This window comes from Notamacropus eugenii, chromosome 5 (assembly GCF_028372415.1).
Source record: "Notamacropus eugenii isolate mMacEug1 chromosome 5, mMacEug1.pri_v2, whole genome shotgun sequence".
In the NCBI taxonomy this organism is placed as follows: Eukaryota; Metazoa; Chordata; class Mammalia; order Diprotodontia; family Macropodidae; genus Notamacropus; species Notamacropus eugenii.
Window position 1 is genome coordinate 64,924,323 of NC_092876.1, and position 21,083 is coordinate 64,945,405.

At 40.6% G+C, this 21,083-nt stretch overlaps 2 protein-coding genes across 8 annotated transcripts in view; one reads left to right on the forward strand and one right to left on the reverse strand.

Moving 5' to 3' along the window:
• STPG1 (sperm tail PG-rich repeat containing 1) overlaps positions 1-2,369 on the reverse strand; it is an 87,926-nt gene extending 85,557 nt beyond the window's left edge. The window contains exon 1 of one of the 5 annotated variants that reach the window (XM_072609319.1): positions 2,142-2,369. The gene's annotated coding sequence lies outside the window, so the exon portion shown is untranslated. Of the gene's footprint in view, positions 1-1,782 lie in introns of all 5 variants that reach the window. The other 4 variants (XM_072609324.1, XM_072609323.1, XM_072609320.1 and 1 more) reach the window with 4 other exon arrangements.
• Positions 2,370-12,880: 10,511 nt separating this feature from the next.
• NIPAL3 (NIPA like domain containing 3) overlaps positions 12,881-21,083 on the forward strand; it is a 60,026-nt gene continuing 51,823 nt past the window's right edge. Inside the window, exons 1-2 of one of the 3 annotated variants that reach the window (XM_072609325.1) lie at positions 12,881-13,077; positions 17,174-17,407. In XM_072609325.1, the coding sequence (XP_072465426.1) occupies positions 17,318-17,407 (90 nt within the window). In that variant the 5' untranslated portion in view covers positions 12,881-13,077; positions 17,174-17,317. Of the gene's footprint in view, positions 13,135-17,173; positions 17,408-21,083 lie in introns of all 3 variants that reach the window. The other 2 variants (XM_072609327.1, XM_072609326.1) reach the window with 2 other exon arrangements.

The following is a 21,083-nucleotide window of genomic DNA, read 5'->3' on the forward strand; positions in this document are numbered from 1 at the left end:
CTCAGAAAATAGTTAGTCCCTAATTAATAATTCTTGAATGACTGAATAAGAAAGTTCCTCCTCTGACCCATACATGCTGTGTGACCTCAAGGGAGTGATTTAACCCCTCACTTATCCAGGCAACTATCTAAGACTGTATAAGTCCCAAACACTCTTTGATTTACATCAGCAGAGGAAGTTTCCTTATGGTCCAGACCAAAAAGAAAGAAAGAAAGAAAAAATAATTCATGTATGTAATGGCATGCTATAATATAATTAAGACCTACAAGTATGAAAAAATACAAAGAAATCTGGACAGGTTCTTATAAAACAACATAAAGGGGAAAAATTGAAGCAAAATTAAAACAGAAACAATCACCATGATCATGGAAAAAGTGAATGAGAATGAATGGAAAAGAGATCAGAGATTTAGAGTGATGGAAAAGTTTACACTCTGAAATTAATTTAAGTTTGAATGTTACTAAGCAAGTTTACTCGACTGTATTGGTGGTCAGTATTAAGTTTTTATTTATTTTTAAATCAAAACATCTCGGTGAATGAGCTTCAGTGAAAGCCTGTTTGGAGACAAATAGCCAGACAACCTGAAAAGTGGCAAACACAGAGAGAGACGCACTTCAGGGTTACAAAGCCCTTGCATACTCATTACTTTCTTTGATTGACAAAACCACCCCATGACAGTGGAGGGTGGCAGGTGTTACTAGCTACCTTTTTTTACTTGTTTATTTTGTTTTGTTTTGTTTCTATCAGTACATGGAGCATGTAGTGAGAAACTCCCATAAATGTAGATGGGCTCCAGTAGAAATTCACCTGCCTGGGGCACTGAGAGATTAAATTACTTACTTGCCCAGCGTCAGAGAATCAGCAGATGTGAGAGATGGAACTTGAACTGACTTGCATATCAGCTTCTAGTCTCTCTATGCTATACTGCCTTTCATTTTACAGAAAAAGAAACCAAGGCTTGGAAGGGAGAAGGTTTCTTGCTCAAGATACAAGTAGGACCACAGAGTTTAGATATATACAGTCCAATTTATTTTACAGAGGAGGAAACTGAGCCCTAGGCAATGGAAATAACTTATCCAATGCAGAGCTGGGACTCAAATCTGGCTCAAACTCTAAATGCAGGACTCCTTCCAGTCATCCAATAAGCATTTATTAAGTACCTATTATGTGCCAGGCACTGGGCTAAGCAAAGGGAACACAAAGAAAGACATAAAACAATCCCTGCTTTTATGGAGCTCAGTCTAAAGGAGTATTACTGAAAGTTTTGCTAAGTGAACCCTTTGTTACTGCTTGTAAAGGAGTCTCAGGGGAAGGCTCTGCTGGGGGAAGCATCACCGAAACCGCAGCTTTTGTAGTACCTGGTACACATCAGGTGGAGGGCATGTCCTACCTGTTAGCCCTCATATTCCAGTCATTGGTGCTGAGATACAATGGCCCATCCCCTTTTACTGGGCCTATCCTAATTATCTCTATCTCATTACTATAGTTATTGGTAAAAGCTGGCTCCATCTTGAATCCCTTGCTCATCTCCAGTGACCAGAGCCTGTTGCTACCTTGACAGATTTTAAAATAATTCTTATTAAAAGAGAATTCATCTCTTTTTCCTGAGTTTTACCTCCTTAATCAAGGCATAAGCCCAAACACAGAATTTTCCTTTAACAAAACAAGGAACTATGTACAAACGAGATGTCTACAGGATAAATTGGAGATAATCACAACTGGTGGAAAGCACTAACGTTAAAGAAGGTTGGGAAAGGTTTCCTGTAAAGGGTGGGATTTTACCTGGAACTTGAGATGAGGAAGATGAGAACCAAACTAATGTTTCCATAGCACCTGGAAATAGCCATTATCACTCCCATTTCACAGATGAGGAGACTGAGGCTCCAGAAGGCTCAGGAATCCTCCCAAAGGATTAGACACATACACCGCTGCCTCTCCATCCTTCGGATGGTGGAGGTGGTATCTCTTATTTGGGGGGTGTCTCCCCACCGCAGCCCCGTCGTGGCCCCACACTCAGAATCTCAGAGGGTTCTGGCCCTTGCACGAGGGGGAAGGGGCCGGACGGTTCCAAAGGGTCTCCCTGAAGCCTGGGACCTTTCTCCACCTCCCCCAAAGCCCCTCCCCACCCCAACCTCTCCTACCTAGCCTCTAAAGCAAATCCGGAAAAGACTCGGACTTGGCGGCATGGGTGCCATAGCAACAGAAACCTTAACATTCGAAAGCTTCCGTGCCTCTTGGGCCAATCCAAAGGCCAGTTTTTTTCTGGCCAATCGCCAGAAGCCTTTCAGAGACTTGGGAAGAAGCTGCCTGCACGAAAGACCACAGGCCTCCCTGGGCGTGTGCGCTGCTGAAAGCACGCGTCATACTGCGCGGTTATGTGTAGGAGAGAAGGGAAGGCGCTGTTTACGAGTGAGGAGGGACGGTCCTAGAAGAGGACTCCAGCATATGGTTAGGATTCTCACCGCCACCCCCACCTTCCCCAATGTGCTTAGGGACTCCTAATTGCAGCCCCAGGGAAATAAGACTCCTAATGAGTGACCATCAGTTACGTGACTCAGTTTCCCCATCTGTAAAATGGGGATAATAATAGCACCTCCTTCAAATGAGATATATATATATATAAAGAACTTTACAAATCTTAAAACACTATATAAGTGCAAGCTAGTATTATTACTGTTATTTTTACAAATATGAAAACTTACAGTAAAGTCACAGAATAATGAATAAAAGTTGATTAGAGTCCAGCAATACGGACGTCAGATCTTTCTACAAAGTCACCCTGCCCCATCATCTCAAGCTTTGTACCCAAACCTCACAGTACCATGAATGAATGAATGAAAAAGCACTAACCAGGGGTTTACTATTTGCAAAACCCTGTGCTAAATGCTGGAGATTCAAACAGAAAAAGAAAACTTCTCCGTTCTTACATTCTAATGAAAGAGACAAGGCCTTAGGTTTCAGCTGCAAGCCAGATGGAAAAGCCCAGAAGTCCTTAGGGAGCCGCAGCAAAGAGTATAGGAGCGTCTCTTTATTCAAGTCATTTCTACTGACAAAACTCTATGTGTTTCTGGTGTTGAACCATCGGACAGAGCCCAAGACTCTGGTGGTGAGAATTTTCTTTTCCAAGACTTTAATAGCTGTGACTGGTAAGAAGGCAGGGATTACAGCAGAGGCAGCTGTCAGGCTGCATCTCCACAGGACTCTATGGATAATGTGCCAGATTTGAAGTCAGCAGACTTGAGTTCACATCTTGACTCCAGTATTTACTTTGTCTTTGACAAATCACAATGAGCTGTCTGGGCTTTACTTTCCTTAACTGTAAAATGAGGAGGTGGAGCTAGATATAACTACTAAGGACTGTTCTGGATCAAAATTCCTCCTTCCTAGTTCTGGGCTCTGATCTGAGAGGAATGCAAAAGAAATAGGTAAGAAAAGGAGTTTGGGTTGTTGTTCAGCTGTGTCTGACTTCATGACTCCATTTGGGGTTTTCTTGGCAAAGGTAGTGGAATAGTTTGCCATTTTCTTCTCCAGCTCTTTTTACAGATGAGGAAACTGAGGCAAACAGGGCTAAGTAACTTGCCCATGGTCACATAGCCTAGGAAGGGTCTGAGTCTGGATTTGAACTCAGGAATATGAGTCTTCCTGACTTCTGACTCTAGGCTCAGCAGTCTACCCACTTCCTCACCCAACTATCCCTGTGGGTTTTTTACACCCTATAAATTTATGGTACTTAACCTCAGTTGAGCCTTCCTTGGATAATCCTACTCTTCCTTTACTTGCTTATCCACTAGTATCTTATTCACCTTATCTCACTCTGTTTTCTTCTGGTCTCCCCTTTCAATGTCCCTTCATAATAACAGCTAACATTTCTATATAAATATTCATATATTTATATGTACCAGGCACTGTGCTAAGAGTTTACAATTACTATCCCCTTTGATCTTCACAACAACTCTAGGAGGCAAGTGCAATTATTATCCCCATTTTGTATATGGGGAAAATGTGGCATAGTGCCCAGCATCACACAGCTGCTAAGTACAGGAGGCTAGATTGGAACTCTGGTCTTTCTGACCCAGTGCTCTGGGCACTATGGCGCCTCCTCCATACACCTTACAGGTCTTGTTTGCTGCAGGCACATGCTGAGCTGTCCTGCCTGTGTCTCCCATGTCTCACAATCCATTTCAAAATTCTTCAGAGAGACCTTGAGAGTGTCCTTGTATCACGTCTTCTGGTCTCCGTGTGAGTGCTTGCCTTGTGTGAGTTCTCAGAAAAACAGTCTTTTAGGCAAAAGTGTATTTGGCATTCGAACAACATGGCCAGCCCATGACAGTTTTATTCTCTGCAGAAGAGTCTGAATGCTTGGTAGTTCAGTTCGAGAAAGGACTCTGTCTGCTACCTCATCCTGCCAGGTGATCTTCAGAATCTTTCCAAGACAATTCAAATGGAAGTGCTTCCGTTTCCTGGCATGGCACTGGTAGGCTGTCCAGCTTTCACAGACATACAACAATGAGGTCAGCTCAATAGCTCTGTAGACCTTCAGTTTGATAGTCAGTCTAATACCTCTTCTCTCCCACACTTTGTTTCAGAGCCTACTAAACATGGAGCTTTGGCAATGTGTGTCAACCTCTTATCATTTCTGAAAAGCATACTGCCAAAGTAAGTAAACTTGTCCACAGCATTCAAAATTTCTCTCTTTGCTTTTTTAAAAAAAAATTATTTTATTCTGAACTTAAGAAATAAACAAGCATTTCTATAACATAGAAGAATGGAGGAAAAAAGATGATTGCACATGAAACCACAAATCTGTTATGTACAACTTGCTATTCTTTTAAATATATAATAAAGTTATTATCTAACTTTCTTTTTTCTTTTTTCTCCCTTTCCCCCATCCCAAAGATAGCTACCATTAGACACAAATATGTATGTAAATATGTGTATTATATATATATCATTCTATACATGCTTTTATTTATCAGTTCTTTCTCTGGATGCAGATAGGGTCTTCCTTCGTAAGTCTTTTGTAATTAATAGTAGTCAAAATGACTTAGTTGTTCAAAGTTGTTCTTAAAACAATATTGTTGTTACTGTGTATAACATTCTTTTGCTCATTTTGCAATTCATTATTTCGTGCAAGTCTATCCACGTTTTTCTAAAATCATTGAGCTGTAACCGAAGGTTCCACATATGGACAGTGGAGTGCTGGCTGTTGGAGAGCCTGTTTTTTTCTCAGTGTTAATTGTTAGGCCAAAGTTAGTATAAGCAGATCGATAATTTGTTGCAGCTCAGACTCAGAAGCTGCACTGAGTGCACACAAAAAGTCATGCACCAACTGTCCTCTACTTTAGTCTTGGCTTGTAGCCTTTTCAAGTTAAACAATTTACCATCAGGGTTGCAGCTGACCTTAAGGCTGTTTTCATCCTTGTTGAAGATGTCTCATATCACTGAAAGCATTATGCTAAAAAGCATGGGAGCAAGCTCATAGCCCTGCTTCATGCCATTGGTGACTGGAAAGGCATGAGAGTATTACCCAGTACTCATGCAAGCATGCTCTTATGAAACTAACAAACAAGATATATCCAGGATAAATAGGAAAGAATCAACAGAGGAAAGGTGCTAGAATGAAGAGACATAGGGAAAGGCTTTCCTGTAGAAGGTGATGTTTTAACTGGAATTTAAAGAAGACCAGAGAATGAAGGAAGTGGAGATAAGAAGGGAGAGCCTTCTAGGCCTGGGAGAGAGCCAGAGAAAATGCCAGAAGTAGGGAGATGGAGTAGAATGTCAGGAAAATCATTGTCCCTGAATCAAGAATGGAGTTGGTATAAAGTGTAAAAAGACTGAAAGGGGGGGGAAGGGAGTAGACACCAAGTTATAAAGGACCTTGAATGCCAAATAGAGAATTTTATATTTTTATATAAGTTTGAAATTTGTTTTATTTCATATATTTAAATAAATATATTTATATGTTTTATATTTGATGCTGGAGGTGATAGGGAGCCTTTGGAGTTTATTGTGTGAAGGGACATGGTAAACTTACACTTTGATGGACTGGAGTGGATAGAACTTTGTGGACAAAAAACATCCCCTACCCCCTGCCCAGCAGGTTGTTGCAATGATCTAAGACATGAGGTGATGAGGGCCTGTACTAAGGTGGTGGTGGTATCAGAGGAGAGAAGGAGGTATATGGGAGAGATGTTATGGAATTAAAATCCACAAGCCTTGGCCACAGATTGAATGGGGGAGTAGGAGGAAGAGCAGTTGAAACAGTGAGAATAACTACTAGGTATGAAGGTAGCTAGGTGTTGCAGTGAATAGAGCACCAGGCCTGGGGTCAAGAAGACCTGAGTTCAAATCTGACCTCAGACACTTACTAGCTATGTGACCCTGAGCAAGTCACTTAACCCCATTTCCCTCAGTTTCTTCATCTATAAAATAATCTGGAGAAGGATATGGCAAACCACTCCAGTATCTTTGCCAAGAGGACCCCATATGGGATCACAACTGAACAGCTAGGTCTTGAGTCTGGATAACTGGGAGGAACCTCAACAGTAACAGAGAATTTGGAAGAAAGGTTGGGGATAGGATGAGAAATGGGGGAAAGGAAGAAAATGAGTTTGGTTTTGAAAGTTTTGAGTTTCAGAAGTCTACAGGACATCCAGTTTGAGATGTCCAATAGGCGGCTGAATGTTAGAAGCCGGAGGTCAGAGGAGACATTAGGGCTGGATCAGCAGATCTGAGAATAATCAGTGGCAGCCAGAAAGAGAGTGTATCCAGCTGCTGTCCCATCAAGCTCCTCCCCTTTGCCACTAAACTGCTTGAAAAGATTATCTATACCACAAATGTCAAACACGTGTCTCTCAGGCTGGTCAGAACCACGTTAAAATGTATTTGGGAAATATTTTAACAAAATAAATAAAAATGCGATAAAACATATGTAACAATTTACTTTCAAACTAAGTCAGTATGCAGCTTCAGGGATCTTTAGGTACAGATGAGTGGTTCCATTTCTGTTTAACACCATTGATCTAAACTGAACTCAGATTAATTGGGCATGCCAATCTTGATGCAGAAGAGATAGAGTGAATCATATATCTCATTAAAGGGAGATTAGTGAGGGTAAGAGGAGAAGGGGACAGGACTAAGTGTGCAGGATGTTATAGAAATTAGTTTTGTTCTACAACTTAACAGCTTTTTCTTTATTCAAAAGGAGAGATCTATCCCTCCCTGAGTTGTTCATCTCCCCTGGACTCTCTACCATGCTTTAGAAATTTCATCTGGGAAGTTCACTCCATCCCTGGCCTGCTTCGCTGTAAGTACTCTTAAGTCACCAGGCCTCACCTTCGGAATGACTGGTTTCTCCTAGTTGTTGTAATTGTTGCTGTTTGTCCTTTTTTCTCGAAGAGGACCATGACATCAGGAAGCTGATGCCATGACTTGCAAGTGAATTGAATTTAAGTGAGAGAGGGCTGTGCACAGTCACTAGCCTCACTCGCTCCTCCAGAGCCATCTAGGTCCAATGGCCAGATATGGATCAGGATGACTGGAGAGGGCCTGGAAGTTTCTCCTAGACCCTCCAATTGAAGGAGGAGGTGCAGGCCAAGGACGTCTTCATCCCTTTCCAAGTCGCACAGAGGACTCTTTCTCTCCCAGGCCCCCGTGCCGGGTGCCTTATTCCTGAACCACCACCATCCCACCCCTCTCCTTTTCAGATCCCTTTTGTACTCTGTCTTCCTCCATTAGAAGTTATACCCCATGAGGGCAGGGGCTATCTTTCTTTCTGCTTCTGTGTATATTCCCAGCACTTAGCACAAAGTATTTAATAAATGTTTCTTGTTGCTGCTTTTTCAGTTGTCTGACTTTTTGTGAGCCCATTTGGGGTTTTCTTGGAGTGATTTGCCATTTCCTTCCCCAAAATGCTTGCCAACTGACTGGTTAATAAATTGAGAAGTTATTTTTTTCATATTTTAATTTCATATTTTATTTTTCTTGAGTTCTAAATTCTCTCCCTCCCCTCCCCTGCCTCATTGAGAAGGCAAGCAGTTTGATATAGGTTATGTATGTGTAGTTATGCAAAGCATATTACCATCTTAATCATGTTGTGAAAGAAAACACAGACAAAAAAACCCCAAGAAAAAATAAAGTATCTTTGATATGCATTCAGATTCCATTAATCCTTTCTCTGGGGATGGATGGCATTTTTCATCCAAAGTTCTTCAGAATTGTCTTGAATCATGGTATTACTGAGAATAGTTAATTCATTCACAGTTGACCATCAAACAATTTTGTTGTTACTGTATACGATGTTCTCTTGAGGGTTCTGCTCATTTCATTTTGCAAAAATTGGGAAATTATTGATCTTAAAGAGTATAAAAATGTTTTTAATGTGCCTACAGTGAATATCTACCAGTTGGGGATTGGCTGGCTAAATAAATTATGCAGGTTACGAATGTAATAGAATATTATGGCACCATTAGAAACATGCACTCATATTCAAGGTTGGGTCTCCAAAAAGTAACTGGTAGTTCTAGATTACCCAGTAGGCCTGCACTTCTAAAATTATAACTCATAAGCCCCCGCTAGTGAGTTTATCTTTTATAGTAGACATAATTAGCTCGAAACAAAAGCATTTACTAAAATGTACATGTAAGAATAGTAGCTCTACGATATGGTCATATTCACCTACATACACATATAGAGTCAGGAAGAGTAGGTGCCATCTTAGAGCACAACGGTATTAAGGTACACCTGTGGCTAAAGCAACTCACTCCTCTAGTACTGCCAGGCTCTCATGTTCTTTTTCTTTGTATGGAATACTTACTCTCTGGATGCAGCAGAAAAAAGTATTTCATTTGGGCTTCCTGGGTCTGATCATCTCTGCAGCTCTATGGCCCGGGTTAGTTCTCTAGAGCCCATAGTGGATTCTCTTCTCTGCTGTCACAACTCTCATTTCTTGAAGGTGTCTGCTTTAAATGTGTCTCTGTCTGTCTGTCTAGAGAGGATCTCTGCTCAGATCTCAAACTACTTTGAACCAACTGACTGTTGGACATAGTATCTCCTATGGGGTAAATAGTTCCTCTACAAGAAGTCATGACTGATGTGGGCAGCGGAGGTAGATATAGAGGGACATACTCCACAAAGTACCTTTCTGCCTTGATTGCCTAAAACTCTAGAACTGGGCTCAGATTTGGCAGTTTTTCTCTGAAGGACAAGCTGGAATATGGTCAGTCTTTGGCCAGTCAGTGGTCAGGGTCTCCTTCTAATTTAATCAGAAAACATTTGTCCCTTTGTAAAGGGATAAGGGTGTAGACATGACTTGTTACCTCTGTCATCTATCTATCACTTTCTATAATTATATGAACTTGACTGGTGAGTGGTAGAGAATAAAATTTACATATATGTATATACATACACATATATACTAAGTAATTGGATTTATTATTTTAATTTATTTCATTATTTCCCAATTACACGATTTTTTAAACATTTTTTTAAAATTTGAGTTCTAAATTATCTCCCTTTCACCAGAAATTTGGTATTGATGATACATGTGAAGTCATGCAAAACATACTTTCATATTAGCCATGTTGTAAAAGAAAACACAAACAAAAAGAACAGTAAAAATAAAGTTTTTTATATGTTTCAATCTACAATTCTCTCTGGAGGCAGATAGCATTTTTCATCATGGGTCCATATCTAGAATCATTGTCTTGAGCAGAGTAGCTAAGTCTTTTTTTTTGTACATACTATTTTATTTTTTTCAATTACATGTAGAGATAATTTTCAGCATTTTTTTATAAGATGTGAATTACAAATTTTTTCTCCCTCTTATCCACTCCCCAAGATGGCAAGCAATATAGATTACATATATATGCAATCATGTGAACATATTTTCACATTACTTATGTTGTGAAAGAAGAATGAAAACAAAAGGGAAAAGCCACAAAAACAAAAAACAAAAAAGGGTAGAAATAATATGCTTCGATCTGCATTCAGACTTCATAGTTCTTTCTCTGGATGTATATAGTATTTTCCATCCTGAGTCATTTGGAATTATCTTGAATAATTGTATTACTGAGAAGGTAGCTAAGTTTTTCACAGTTGATCATCCTTAAAATATTTTTTTAATTAATAAAATTATTTATTTATTTTTAATTTTCAAAATTCCCTTTATAAGATTTTGAGTTCTAAATTTTTTCCCCTTCCTTCCTTCTCCCTTCCCCAAGACTGCATGTAATCTGACATAGGTTATACATGTATAAACATATTAAACATATTTCCACATTAGTTATGTTGTGAAAGAAGAAACAGGATAAAAGGTAAAAGACACACACATATAAAATGAAAATAGTCTGCTTTGATCTGCATTCAGACTCCATAGTTCCTTCTCTGGATGTGTTTTCTGTCATGAGTCTTTTGGAATTGTCTTTCAACACTATTGCTGAAAAGGTAGCTGAGTCTTTCACAGTTAGTTGATCACCCTTAAAATATTGCTGTTACTATGTACAATGTGCTCCTGGTCCTATTTACTTCACTTTGCATCAGTTCACGTAAGTCTTCCCAGGTTTTTCTGAAAGCATCCTGCTCATCATTTCTTATAGCAAATAGTATTCCATCACAATCATATACCAATTTGTTCAGCCATTTCCCAGTTGATGAGCATCTCAATTTCCAGGCATATATATATATATATATATATATACACACATATATATATATGTATATATATGTATGTGTATATACACACACACATATAGTGTATGAACTGGTCCTTCTCCTTTTCTTTGGTTTCTTTGAGGTGCAGACCTAGTAGTGATATTGCTGGGTCAAAGAGTGTGCCCAGTTTTACAGCCCTTTGGGCACATTCCAAATTGTTCTCTAGAATGGTTGGACTAGTTCACAACTCCATCAACAATGCATTAGTATTCCAATTTTTCAACATCCCCTCCAGCATTTTTTATTTTCCTTTTCTGTCATGTTAATCAATCTGATAGATGTTAGATGGTATCTCAGAGTTATTTTAATCTGCATTTCTCTGATCAGTAATGATTTAGGGCATTTTTTTCATGACTATTGATAGCTTTGATTTCTCCTGAAAACTGCTTGTTTATATCCTTTGACCATTTATCAACTGGGGAATGACTTTTATTTTTATAAATTTGGCTCAGTTCCCTAGATATTTGAGAAAGAGGCCTTTATCAAAGAAACTTGCTGTAAAAAATTACCCCCCCCCCCAGTTTTCTGTTTTCCTTTTAATTTTGGCTGCGTTCGCTTTATTTTTGCAGGTTTTTTAAATTACGTGTAATCAAAATTATCCATTTTATATCCAGTGATGCTCTCTCTCTCTTTTATTTGGTTATAAACTCTTCCTTTATCCACAGATCTGACGGATACATTGTTCAATGCTCCCCTAATTTGCTTATGATAGCACCCTAAATCATTCATCCATTTTTACCTTATCTTGGTACACAGTGTGAATTGTTGGTCTATGCTTAGTTTCTGCCAAACTGCTTTCCAATTTTCCCAGAGATTTTTGTCAGATGTTGAGTTCTTATCCCAAAAGCTTGGATCTTTGGGTGTATCCAACACTAGATTATTGTCATTTATTACTTATACATAGTAATTTTGGAAGGGAGAGAATACTAACAACTAGGGAAATCATGAAAAGTTTCCTGTAGGAGATGGCTTATGAGCTTAGCGTTAAAGAAAGATAAGGATTCTCCAAGTTGAGGGGAAGGTAAAATGTATTTCAGTCATGGAGGACAGTTTGGACAAAGGACCTGAACTTGCTCTATCACATTAATCTTTGATCAGTACCTCTTCTAGTAACTTCTTCTTTTTACTATCAGTCATGGATCTCTCCTCACCCTAAGAAAAGACAACTTGACCTTATTTCATTGTCAGACTTATGGAAAGTCTATAGTCTTTAGATGCAATTCCTTATTTCTTTTGATTTGGCTTCTCTCCCTGTCAATCTAGTAAAACAGCTTACAAATGACCTCATTAAATCAATGACCTTTTAAAATCTTGTGATCCTCTCAGGTCTGCCTTTGTTCACTCCCATAATTTCAATCACTGTGTATGTACAGGACTATCAGATCTTATTTCATAGGATCATAAAGTTAGAGCTAGACCGCATCTTGAAGGCCTTGTAGTCCGAATACTTCATTTTTCAAATAAAGAAAGGGAGGCTCAGAAAGGCTGAGATTGCCAAAAGGTCACATGGGTAGTAAGCAGCAACTCTGGGATTTGGATCTGGGTCTTTAATGTTCATGTCACTTTGCTCTCTCCTTTTTATAATACTGCTTATAACCAAGAACTAACCCCGCACCTCCAGGTCTATATTCCCATGCACCTGTCAGTATCTTTACCTGGATGTCCCACTGGTCTCATCTTTTCACTCCTCCCTCCCCCTTACCCCACATCCAATCAGTCAGTTGCCAAATCCCATGGAATATACCTTAGCAACATCTCTCATCTGTTCCCTCCTTCCTTTTCTCATTCATGTCCTCATTAAATCTTAGCCTCCTCACCCTGGTCTCTGTTTCCATTCTAACTTTCCTACCCGACCCTCCCTAATCACCTTTCACACCACTTTCCAAATCACCTACGTAGTGCATCAGTTTCAGTCTATCACTGTTTCCAGGAGCAGGCATGATTTTTCTTTTCTGTTTAACAGGGCTTATTTAATCAGTGCTGGGCGCGATCCCTCCAGCCAATCCTCATTTGCCCAGGCTCTCCTTGAAGTGACCAGCCTAGGCCATGGCATGTGGGTGCTCCAGGATCTCCGTGGGCGTCCCCCCTCCCCTTCTCCGTCCGTCTCTCTCCACACTTCAGACAAGCTTGTCGGGCTCCAGCCAATAGCCTGGGGATGTCAATTTCACGCCCGCTTAGCGTCACGGAGCGTCACTGATCAGTGGCAGGCCGGTAGAGGCCCCGCCTCTGAGAGCGAAGCGCTGCAGCAGCCGCGGAGAGCCGAGCTGGGGCAGAAATTAACGAGGGGTCCTGTAGCCCTGGTCGGGGACGGCCGAAGTCCTTCCCCAGAAGCCGCTGCTGGATGGAAGGTGTTCAGAGGAAAAGCAGGTGGGCTCAACGCACCGGAGGACGCAGCCTGGGGCTTGGTTGGGGCGCTTTGGGGAAGTGAGTGTTTGTGTTTATTTTCCCGAAGTAGATGGAAAGTTAATTCATTATCAGCCATCTCTGATGCCTTTCCCAGTTGGTCTGTGATTCCTGTTACCAGGCTCATTTTCCGACCAGAGTCGAGGTTAGAAAATGCTCTTTCCGAGTTGCATTTACCTGGTGGGGGGATGGGGGTATCTTGTTACCTGAGGTGGGTGATAGCTAGGCTGAAGCAAACCAGGAAGTGAAATGAATTAACTTTGGTTAAAAAAATGACCTCAGGTAGGAATAGAAACTGTATTCATAGCTTTACCCCAGACTGTTCTAGCTGAGGGTTGTTTGTTTTTTTATTTTTAAACTCTTGTGTTATGGGCCACACCCCAGAGCTTCCCGGATGGGTGAACCCCTTTCTGTGTGCTTGTGGAAATAACGCTGATCAGGAGCCGGAGAACCTAGGTTCAAATCATCCCTCTGATGCTTACCACCCGTGTGACCTTGGGCATGTCTCAGTTTACTCATCTGTCAAAAGGCCACTGTGCTTAGATCTATGACCTCAGGCCTCCCAATTTTTTGCTTCGTTCCCACCTCCCATTCACCTGGCCTAGGCTCCCTTAATTCAACAGAGGAAGGGCTAAACCGAAGAGCATCTCTGTGCTTATGTGGCTATTTTAAGATGTTGTAATATATTTCCTTCAGTAATATTTCTCCCATAATTAGGCCCAAGGTCTAGAAAAGAGAATATATATCACCTAATAATCTAAGACAGCTGAGACTGAGAGGGACTGCCTTAAAGTCACACAGCCAGTTATTAGGAGAGTTTGGACCAGAACCTAAGCCTCCTGCGTCCTGGTGTGGCACTCAGGATGCCCCAGGGGCTACAGTACCTTCAATTATCTTAATAATGTCTGGTCTGTCTGGTTGAGTGGAAACTCTTCTGTGTGTTAGTAGGATTTAGAGAATAAGATTTGTTATCTATATTGAGACCAGGAGAGGTATATCTTATATGTATCTAGTTATTTCAATGGTATTTCCTTAAAATGCTTGCATTTTAAGGCTTGCAAATCTGGTCTAGGATTAAATAGAAACCCCTCCACTTGGTATTTAAAGTTCTTCCAAACCTGGCTCCCTTTCCTGCTTTTCCACTTGTGATTCCCTTCCACTGTCTGCTTCCTTGACTTTTTTGGGATTCGTTGTCCTCTCCACCCCTACCCCATTGCTTGTATCCCCAGCACTTAGCTTAATGTTTGGAACACAGTAAAACCTTAAGAAATGTCTGTTGACTTTTTTTTTTTTGTATTATCTCTCTTGTGGCTTTTTCCTTTTGTTATGATTCTTCTTTCATAACATGACTAATGTGGAAATATGTTTAATATGATTGTACATGTATAGCCTATATATCAGAATGCTTGCTCTCTTGGGGAGGGGGGCAGGAGAAAAATTTTGGAATGCAAAATCTTACAAAAATGAATGTTGAAAACTATACATATAATTGGATTGTTTCAGTTCTTTGCGCCCCCTCATTCCTGCACTTAGTAGGTACTTAATTGGCCCAATTATAGACAAAATAAATGCTTATAGATTGAATAATAATCCCTCAGTTTTAAATGTTAAGGTCTGCTTCCCCCATTTGAGGCTCACCTCTCCCCAGTGAGGACAGCATTCTATACTGTAGCATCTCCATTTTACAAATGAGGAAATTAAAACTTAGAAGATAAAGTGTGCCCCTGTTCACACCACTGGCAAACATCAGAGGCAGCTTTTCCTGCCTCCTGTTCTGGCCACCTGCCTCCCCATAATAATACTATGGGAATCATCATCCCCATTTTACAGATGAGAAAACTGAGGCTCAAAGAGATCATTTGCCATACATTTGGTGTCAGAGGCTGGATTTGAACCAGGGCCTTCCTTGCCTCCAAGTTCCCAACTATTTCAATTATACTGTAGTCATTAAAGCAAGACACCCCCCCCCCCCAATGGATCTGTAATGGTTCAGTAACCATCTGGAGGTGACTGTTAGCAATTTAACCACCTAAGGTGTTTGTTTGCCAAGAATCTGCCCTTAAGCCTCTTCCCTCACTCCGGGATCTTCTTTGGCAGTCTCTAACTCCCACAACTTGACTTAGCTCCTCCACATCCAGGATGCCAAAACACATCTGCTGACTACCTACAAGGCATCTCCACCTGGATGTTCTATAGGCACCCGAGACTCAAAATGTCCAAGATGTACAACGTACAGGCAGTAAGGTGGCATGGTTGAAAAAGCCCTACCTGGACTTAGAGTCAGGAAGACCTGACTTTGCATCCTGCCTCAGACACTTAACTAGGTATGTGACCATGGGAAGGGAAGACAATAGGCATTTCTATTGTGTGTCAGGTGTTGTGCTAAACACTTTTACAAATACTATCTCATTTTGATCCTCACAATAACACTATCAGATGAGTACTATTGTTATCTCCATTTTATAATTGAAGAAACTGAGGCAGATAGCAGTTAATTGACTTGCCCAGGGTCACACAGATAGTAAGTGTCTGGGGCTGGATTTGAACTCAGGTCTTCCTGACTTCAGGGCTGGTGCTGTATCCATTGTGCCACTACCTGCCCCTATGGATAAGTTATTTAACCTCTCATTCTCAGTTTCCTCATCTGTAAAATAGTAATAATAACAGTACCTGCCTAATTCTGTAAAATTCCTTCCTCTGGGAAAGAGTTTAGAGATCCTGGAAGGAGAGACTTGGCATGAGTTTGGGATTTTCAGCTGCTCCGTGGGTAAGGATGGAAATGGCCAACTGTGCAAGGTCAGTCAGCTAGGAACTCTGTCTGGCACTTTTAAGGATGCTCTAGCTTCCACAGTGCCCCACCCAACTTACTAGGGGCAGTTTGTGCCAGCTGGAAGGGGTGGGCATCCTTTCTTTCACTGAGAGGAAGAGGTATAAACACAGGTGGCTCTCTCTGTAGTATAGAGGTTTTTGTTTTGTTTTGGAGAGGTAGGGATGTGAAGGATAATGGAAACCCTGATGGGCTCTTTAGGGAGACATGAGTGTGAATCTTTCAACTGGTACTGTGTCATGACAGACCAGTTATTTAACCTGTCACGAGCCTTATCTGTAATATGGGACTAATAGTTGTGGTGGGACTACCTACCCTTTAAGGTGGTTGTAAGGATGAAATCAGGAAAAATGCTTTATAAATCTCAAAGTAGTTTGCGATGATCATTATTAGTAGTAAAATTGCAGATGTTATAGTTAGAGAACATTGGAGAAATATGACTTCCTTTGGATTTTGAAGGAGGGAAAGAAGCAGAGAGACAAGGGATGGCAGATCTTAAGCATCCGGGACATGAGTAGAAGGTTCAGTCATTCAACAAATATTTATTATGCAAGCAATCAACAAGCATTTTAAAAGTGCCTACTATGTGGTAGTGCTGGTGATAACAAAAACAAAATAGGAAGCAGTATTTCCTAGTTGTTCCCCCAGTCATTAATCCTTTCCCCTCTAAGACTAACTCCTACCTTTCCTGTGTATATCTCGTAAGAACCTTGTTATTTACATGTTGTTTCCCATTAGAATGTGAAACCCTAGAATTCTGGGCTTGTTTTTCCCCTTCTTTATATCCCCAATGCATAAGACATAGTAAGCACTTTCTGCAGGTATTTATTAAATACTCACGAGGGCAGACTGGAAATTAGGGCACAGCAGAGTTGGGAAAACCGGTTGAGAAGATCTAATGATAGTCTTGGTATGTTATTTGAAATGCATGGTGGTCTTAGATATGAGAATTGGCTTTATTGTTCCCTTATTGGATGTATTTTTAATGCCCTTTATTGCTAAGACATCAGAAGAAGTTTAAACCTTTACTCCTACTTATGATTACTGTTCTTGAAGGAAGAAATCAGCTCTTCTCTGAGAAGAGAAGAAACAGGGCTATTGATCAGCAAAGGACAGTGTGGAGGTCTGTCACCTAACATAATGCCTTGAATATAATAGGTGACTAATAAATGTTGGGTGGGTGGGTCAATAAAAGAGTGAATGAATAAGTGACTTGCAGTTTCTTTTGCCTAGTAATGAGAAGATGGAAGCTGGGAAGTGGTAAAAACTCAGAAGGAAAGATGGACTCCGGTGTCTGCCTTACCTAAAGTCTTCCACCTGAAAGTATCTTCAGTTACCAAGTGATAGCCAAGAAGAAACATATACATAGAAACCACCATGGAAGGAGCCAACAGCCCTGATCTGCAGCTCCAGCAGCTTCCACCGACAAGTATGGCTGTCCCGGACAATGCTTCTTTCTCTTACAAGGCAAGGGCTTTTTGATCCTTTGATTTTTCTTTTTTAATTCTTTTCCTGAAGAATTTAATATTTCTTTAGATGGCTTTCATTGGAAATTCTGTTGTATGTTTAATCACTTTTTCTAGGTTATTCATATATTTAGAGAAAAAAGAAACCTCAGAGGTCCTCTAGTTCAACCCTCATTTTTAAAATGAGGAAATTGAGGCCCTGGGAGATTAAGTGACTTGCCCAAGGTTACATGAATTAGAAGCACCAATGGCAGGATTTGAACCCAGGTCTTTTGACTTCAGAGACAGTGTTCCTTCTACTTTACCAAGGTAAGGCTTAGAGATTATCAAAGCCAGCAGCCTCGCTTTACAGGTGAGGAAACTGACACTCAGAAGTGTTTGCTCAAGATTATATAGTGAGCTAGTGAAAGAGCTGAGATTTCAGTCCAGATTTTTTGACCCCTCTGGTCCACTGTTGTACATCAGACATCTAAATGTGGTGAACTATATCTGTTTTCCAGCAAGGGAAACTGAGACCAAGAGATCAGAATGGTATAAACAATCATTGTTTTTGGAGAGATTATCAAATAGGACAAACCAACATGATTCTTATAGTCATTTAAGATAGTGTAGTGACCCTGTGTGTATTATGGGTATCATTTCTTGCCATCTAAAGGAGTGGAAGAGAAGGGGAGAATTTGGAACTGAACACAAAATAAATTTTAAAAAAGATAATTGGTTCAAGGTATTCCTACTTGGAGGGAAAATGGGGAAGGAAGGAAAGAAGGAAGGAGGGAAGGAAGGAAGGAAGGAAGAAAGGAAGGAAGGAAGGAAGGAAGGAAGGAAGGAAGGAAAGAAGAGAAAAGATTTATTTCCTAGAGCTCTAGATTGAAATCCTTCTTCTGAGTCATGTGACCCTTGGAAAGTCATTTAATGTCTCTGAGCCTCAGTTTTGTCACCTGCAAAATGGTGATACTATTACCTACAGTGTTCACTTCACAAGGTTGTTCTGAGGATCAAATAGGATATAGTACATACTGTGCTTTGGAAACTTTCAAACAGACAATGGCGATTATTGTTAAGGATTGACCTTTTCTCTCTGTCAGGGCAGAAGTAATAACAGGAGCTCACATTTTTATAATACATTACTGGTCACACAGATCTCTATAGAGTATTTTCAGGCATTATCTCCCTATTATCATGCAAGGAATCAGATTCAGTCAGTCGGTCTAAAAGCATTTATTAAACACCTACTGTGTGCCAAGCATGATGCTAAGCCCTGAGGTATAAAAAACAAAAATACAAGCCCTGCTCTCAAGCAGCTCATGATCTAAGGGATTTTACTGAAGTGGTTTGCCATTTCCTTCTCTAGCTTATTTTACAGATGAGGAAACTGAGGCCACCAGGGTTAAGTGATTCGCCCAGGGTCACATAACTAGGAAATGTCAGAGGCCAGATTTGAACTCAGGTCTTCCCTGACTTCAGGCCTAGCATTCTATCTACTTAGCCATATAGCTGCTCCTGCCCGGCATATGGTAGATAGTAGGTGCTTAAAACATGTTCATGAAGTTGAACGAAGCTAGATGATCCAAATCACCAAACGTTTATTTATTACAAGGGCTGGGGATACAAAGATAAAATAGAAAAGAGTCTCCTACTCTCAGGAAACTTACCTTCTACTAGAGGTTGCAACATGAAAACAGATGTGTTTTATGCAGGACCATTTGAGGAGAGAAAAAACCCTAAGTAAGGGAATCCAGCAAGGTTTCACAGAAGAGAGAGCTCCTGAGCTAGGAGCCTTGAGGAAACCAGGGATTTGGAGAGCAGGAGTGAAGAAAGACTGCTTTCTAAGATTTGGGGGCTGGGGGAAGAAATGGTCTGTGCAAAAGCAAGCAAGACAGGATGGATGCCAGCCTCAGGAAATGGCAAATATTTGGCCAGAAAGTAGAAGGTGCCAAGGGGAGTGACAGGAAAGGAAACTGGAAAGGTAGCCAGAGCCAGACTGTGCGTGGGATCTCCAGTGCCAAGCTGAGGAGGCTGTATTTTGTCCTAGATGCAGTAAAGAGTGGCCACAGATCCTCCAGAAGGTAGGAACGTGATCCACCTTATGCTTGAGGAATATTTGGTAAACATTTGTGGGTGATGAATGAGAGAAGGGTCGTAGAGTCAGATTTAGAGCTAAAAGGGACCTTAGAGAATCTCTAGCCCAGCAGACCCCTCATTTTACAGACAGAGAAACTAAGGCCTAGGGATTTGTGCAAGGTCAGGAAAGGAATAGAGAGCAGAGCCAGAATTTGGGAGTGATGAGAAGTCTCTAGTCCAGTTAGGTGCCTGTAAGAACAGTCCTGCGGAGAGATGGTAAGAGCTACACTCTGGTGGCTGTGATGTGATGAAGGGAAGGGGAATAGACTCGAGAGGTTTTGGAAGTGGAATTAACAAGACATGACTGCTGAGGGAGAACAGAGGGAGAAGAAAGGATTGAGGATGACTCAGAGGTTTCAGTGCTGGTGAGGGGAAATTGGGAAGATAGATGGATGTAAGTGGTTCTGGTCAGAACCTTCATGTGTACTGTCTTATTTGTATGTTATATATATATGCTGTCTCTCTCTAAACATATGCGCACATATATGTATATGTATACTTCTGTCTATTTGCAAATCTTTTCTATCTTTTTTCTGTTTATCATTCTTTTCCCAATTTCTTCCTTAGGTCTCTTCCAAGTTTTTTTTTTATTTAAAACAATATCTTCCCTCAATTACATGTCAAAACAATTTTTTAATATTTGGGTATTTTTTTTTAAGTTTTGAGTTCTATCCCTCCTCCCTCCCTTGGCTCCTCCCCAAGATGGTAAGCAATCCAATAGAGGTTTTACATATGCAATCATGTTAAAGGATAAGCTTTCTCCTAAGTTCTACAACTCTTCATCATTGAGTGGACTCCTCATACTACCTTTACCCTATGGAATTTCCAATTCCAAATATGTCACATCATTAGGCACCTACTATGTGCCACCCATTGGAAAAATAATAGCTGACATTTACATGGTGCTTACTATGTGCCAAGGGAAGCTGCTAGATATTGTAGTGAGTAGAGTGATGGGTTTGGAGTCAGGAAGATCTGATGAATTCAAATCTGGTCTCAGACATTTACTAGCTGGGTAACCCTGGTCAAGTCACTTAACCCTGTGTGCTTCAGTTTCCTCATCTATGAAATGAATTGGAGAAGGAAATAGCAAGCTACTCCAGTATCTTTGCCAAGAAAACCCCAAATGGGGTCACAGAGAGTTGGACATGACTGGAAAATGACAGAACAGCAATGTTCCAGGCACTATACTAAGTGCTTTGCAGTTATCTCATTTGAGCCTTACAACAACCCTAAGAAGGAGGTGCTGCTATTATCCCTATTTTACAGATGAGGAGACTGAGGCAAATGAAAGGTAAGTGATTTGCTCAGGGTCATATAACTAGTAAGTATCTGAGGCTGGATTTGAACTTGGATCTTCCTGATTCCAAGCCCAAGCATTCTATCTACTGAACTACCTAACTGCCCATATTCATTCATGAACATGTCCAGATCTGGCAAAATCTTCCTAATTATCCTGCATCATTTATAAAAAGTAAGGAGCAATTCAAATCTGTTTAATGGGCAGAAGTTACAGGGAGGAGATTTTGATGCAGTTTTTTTTGAACAGTGAGATT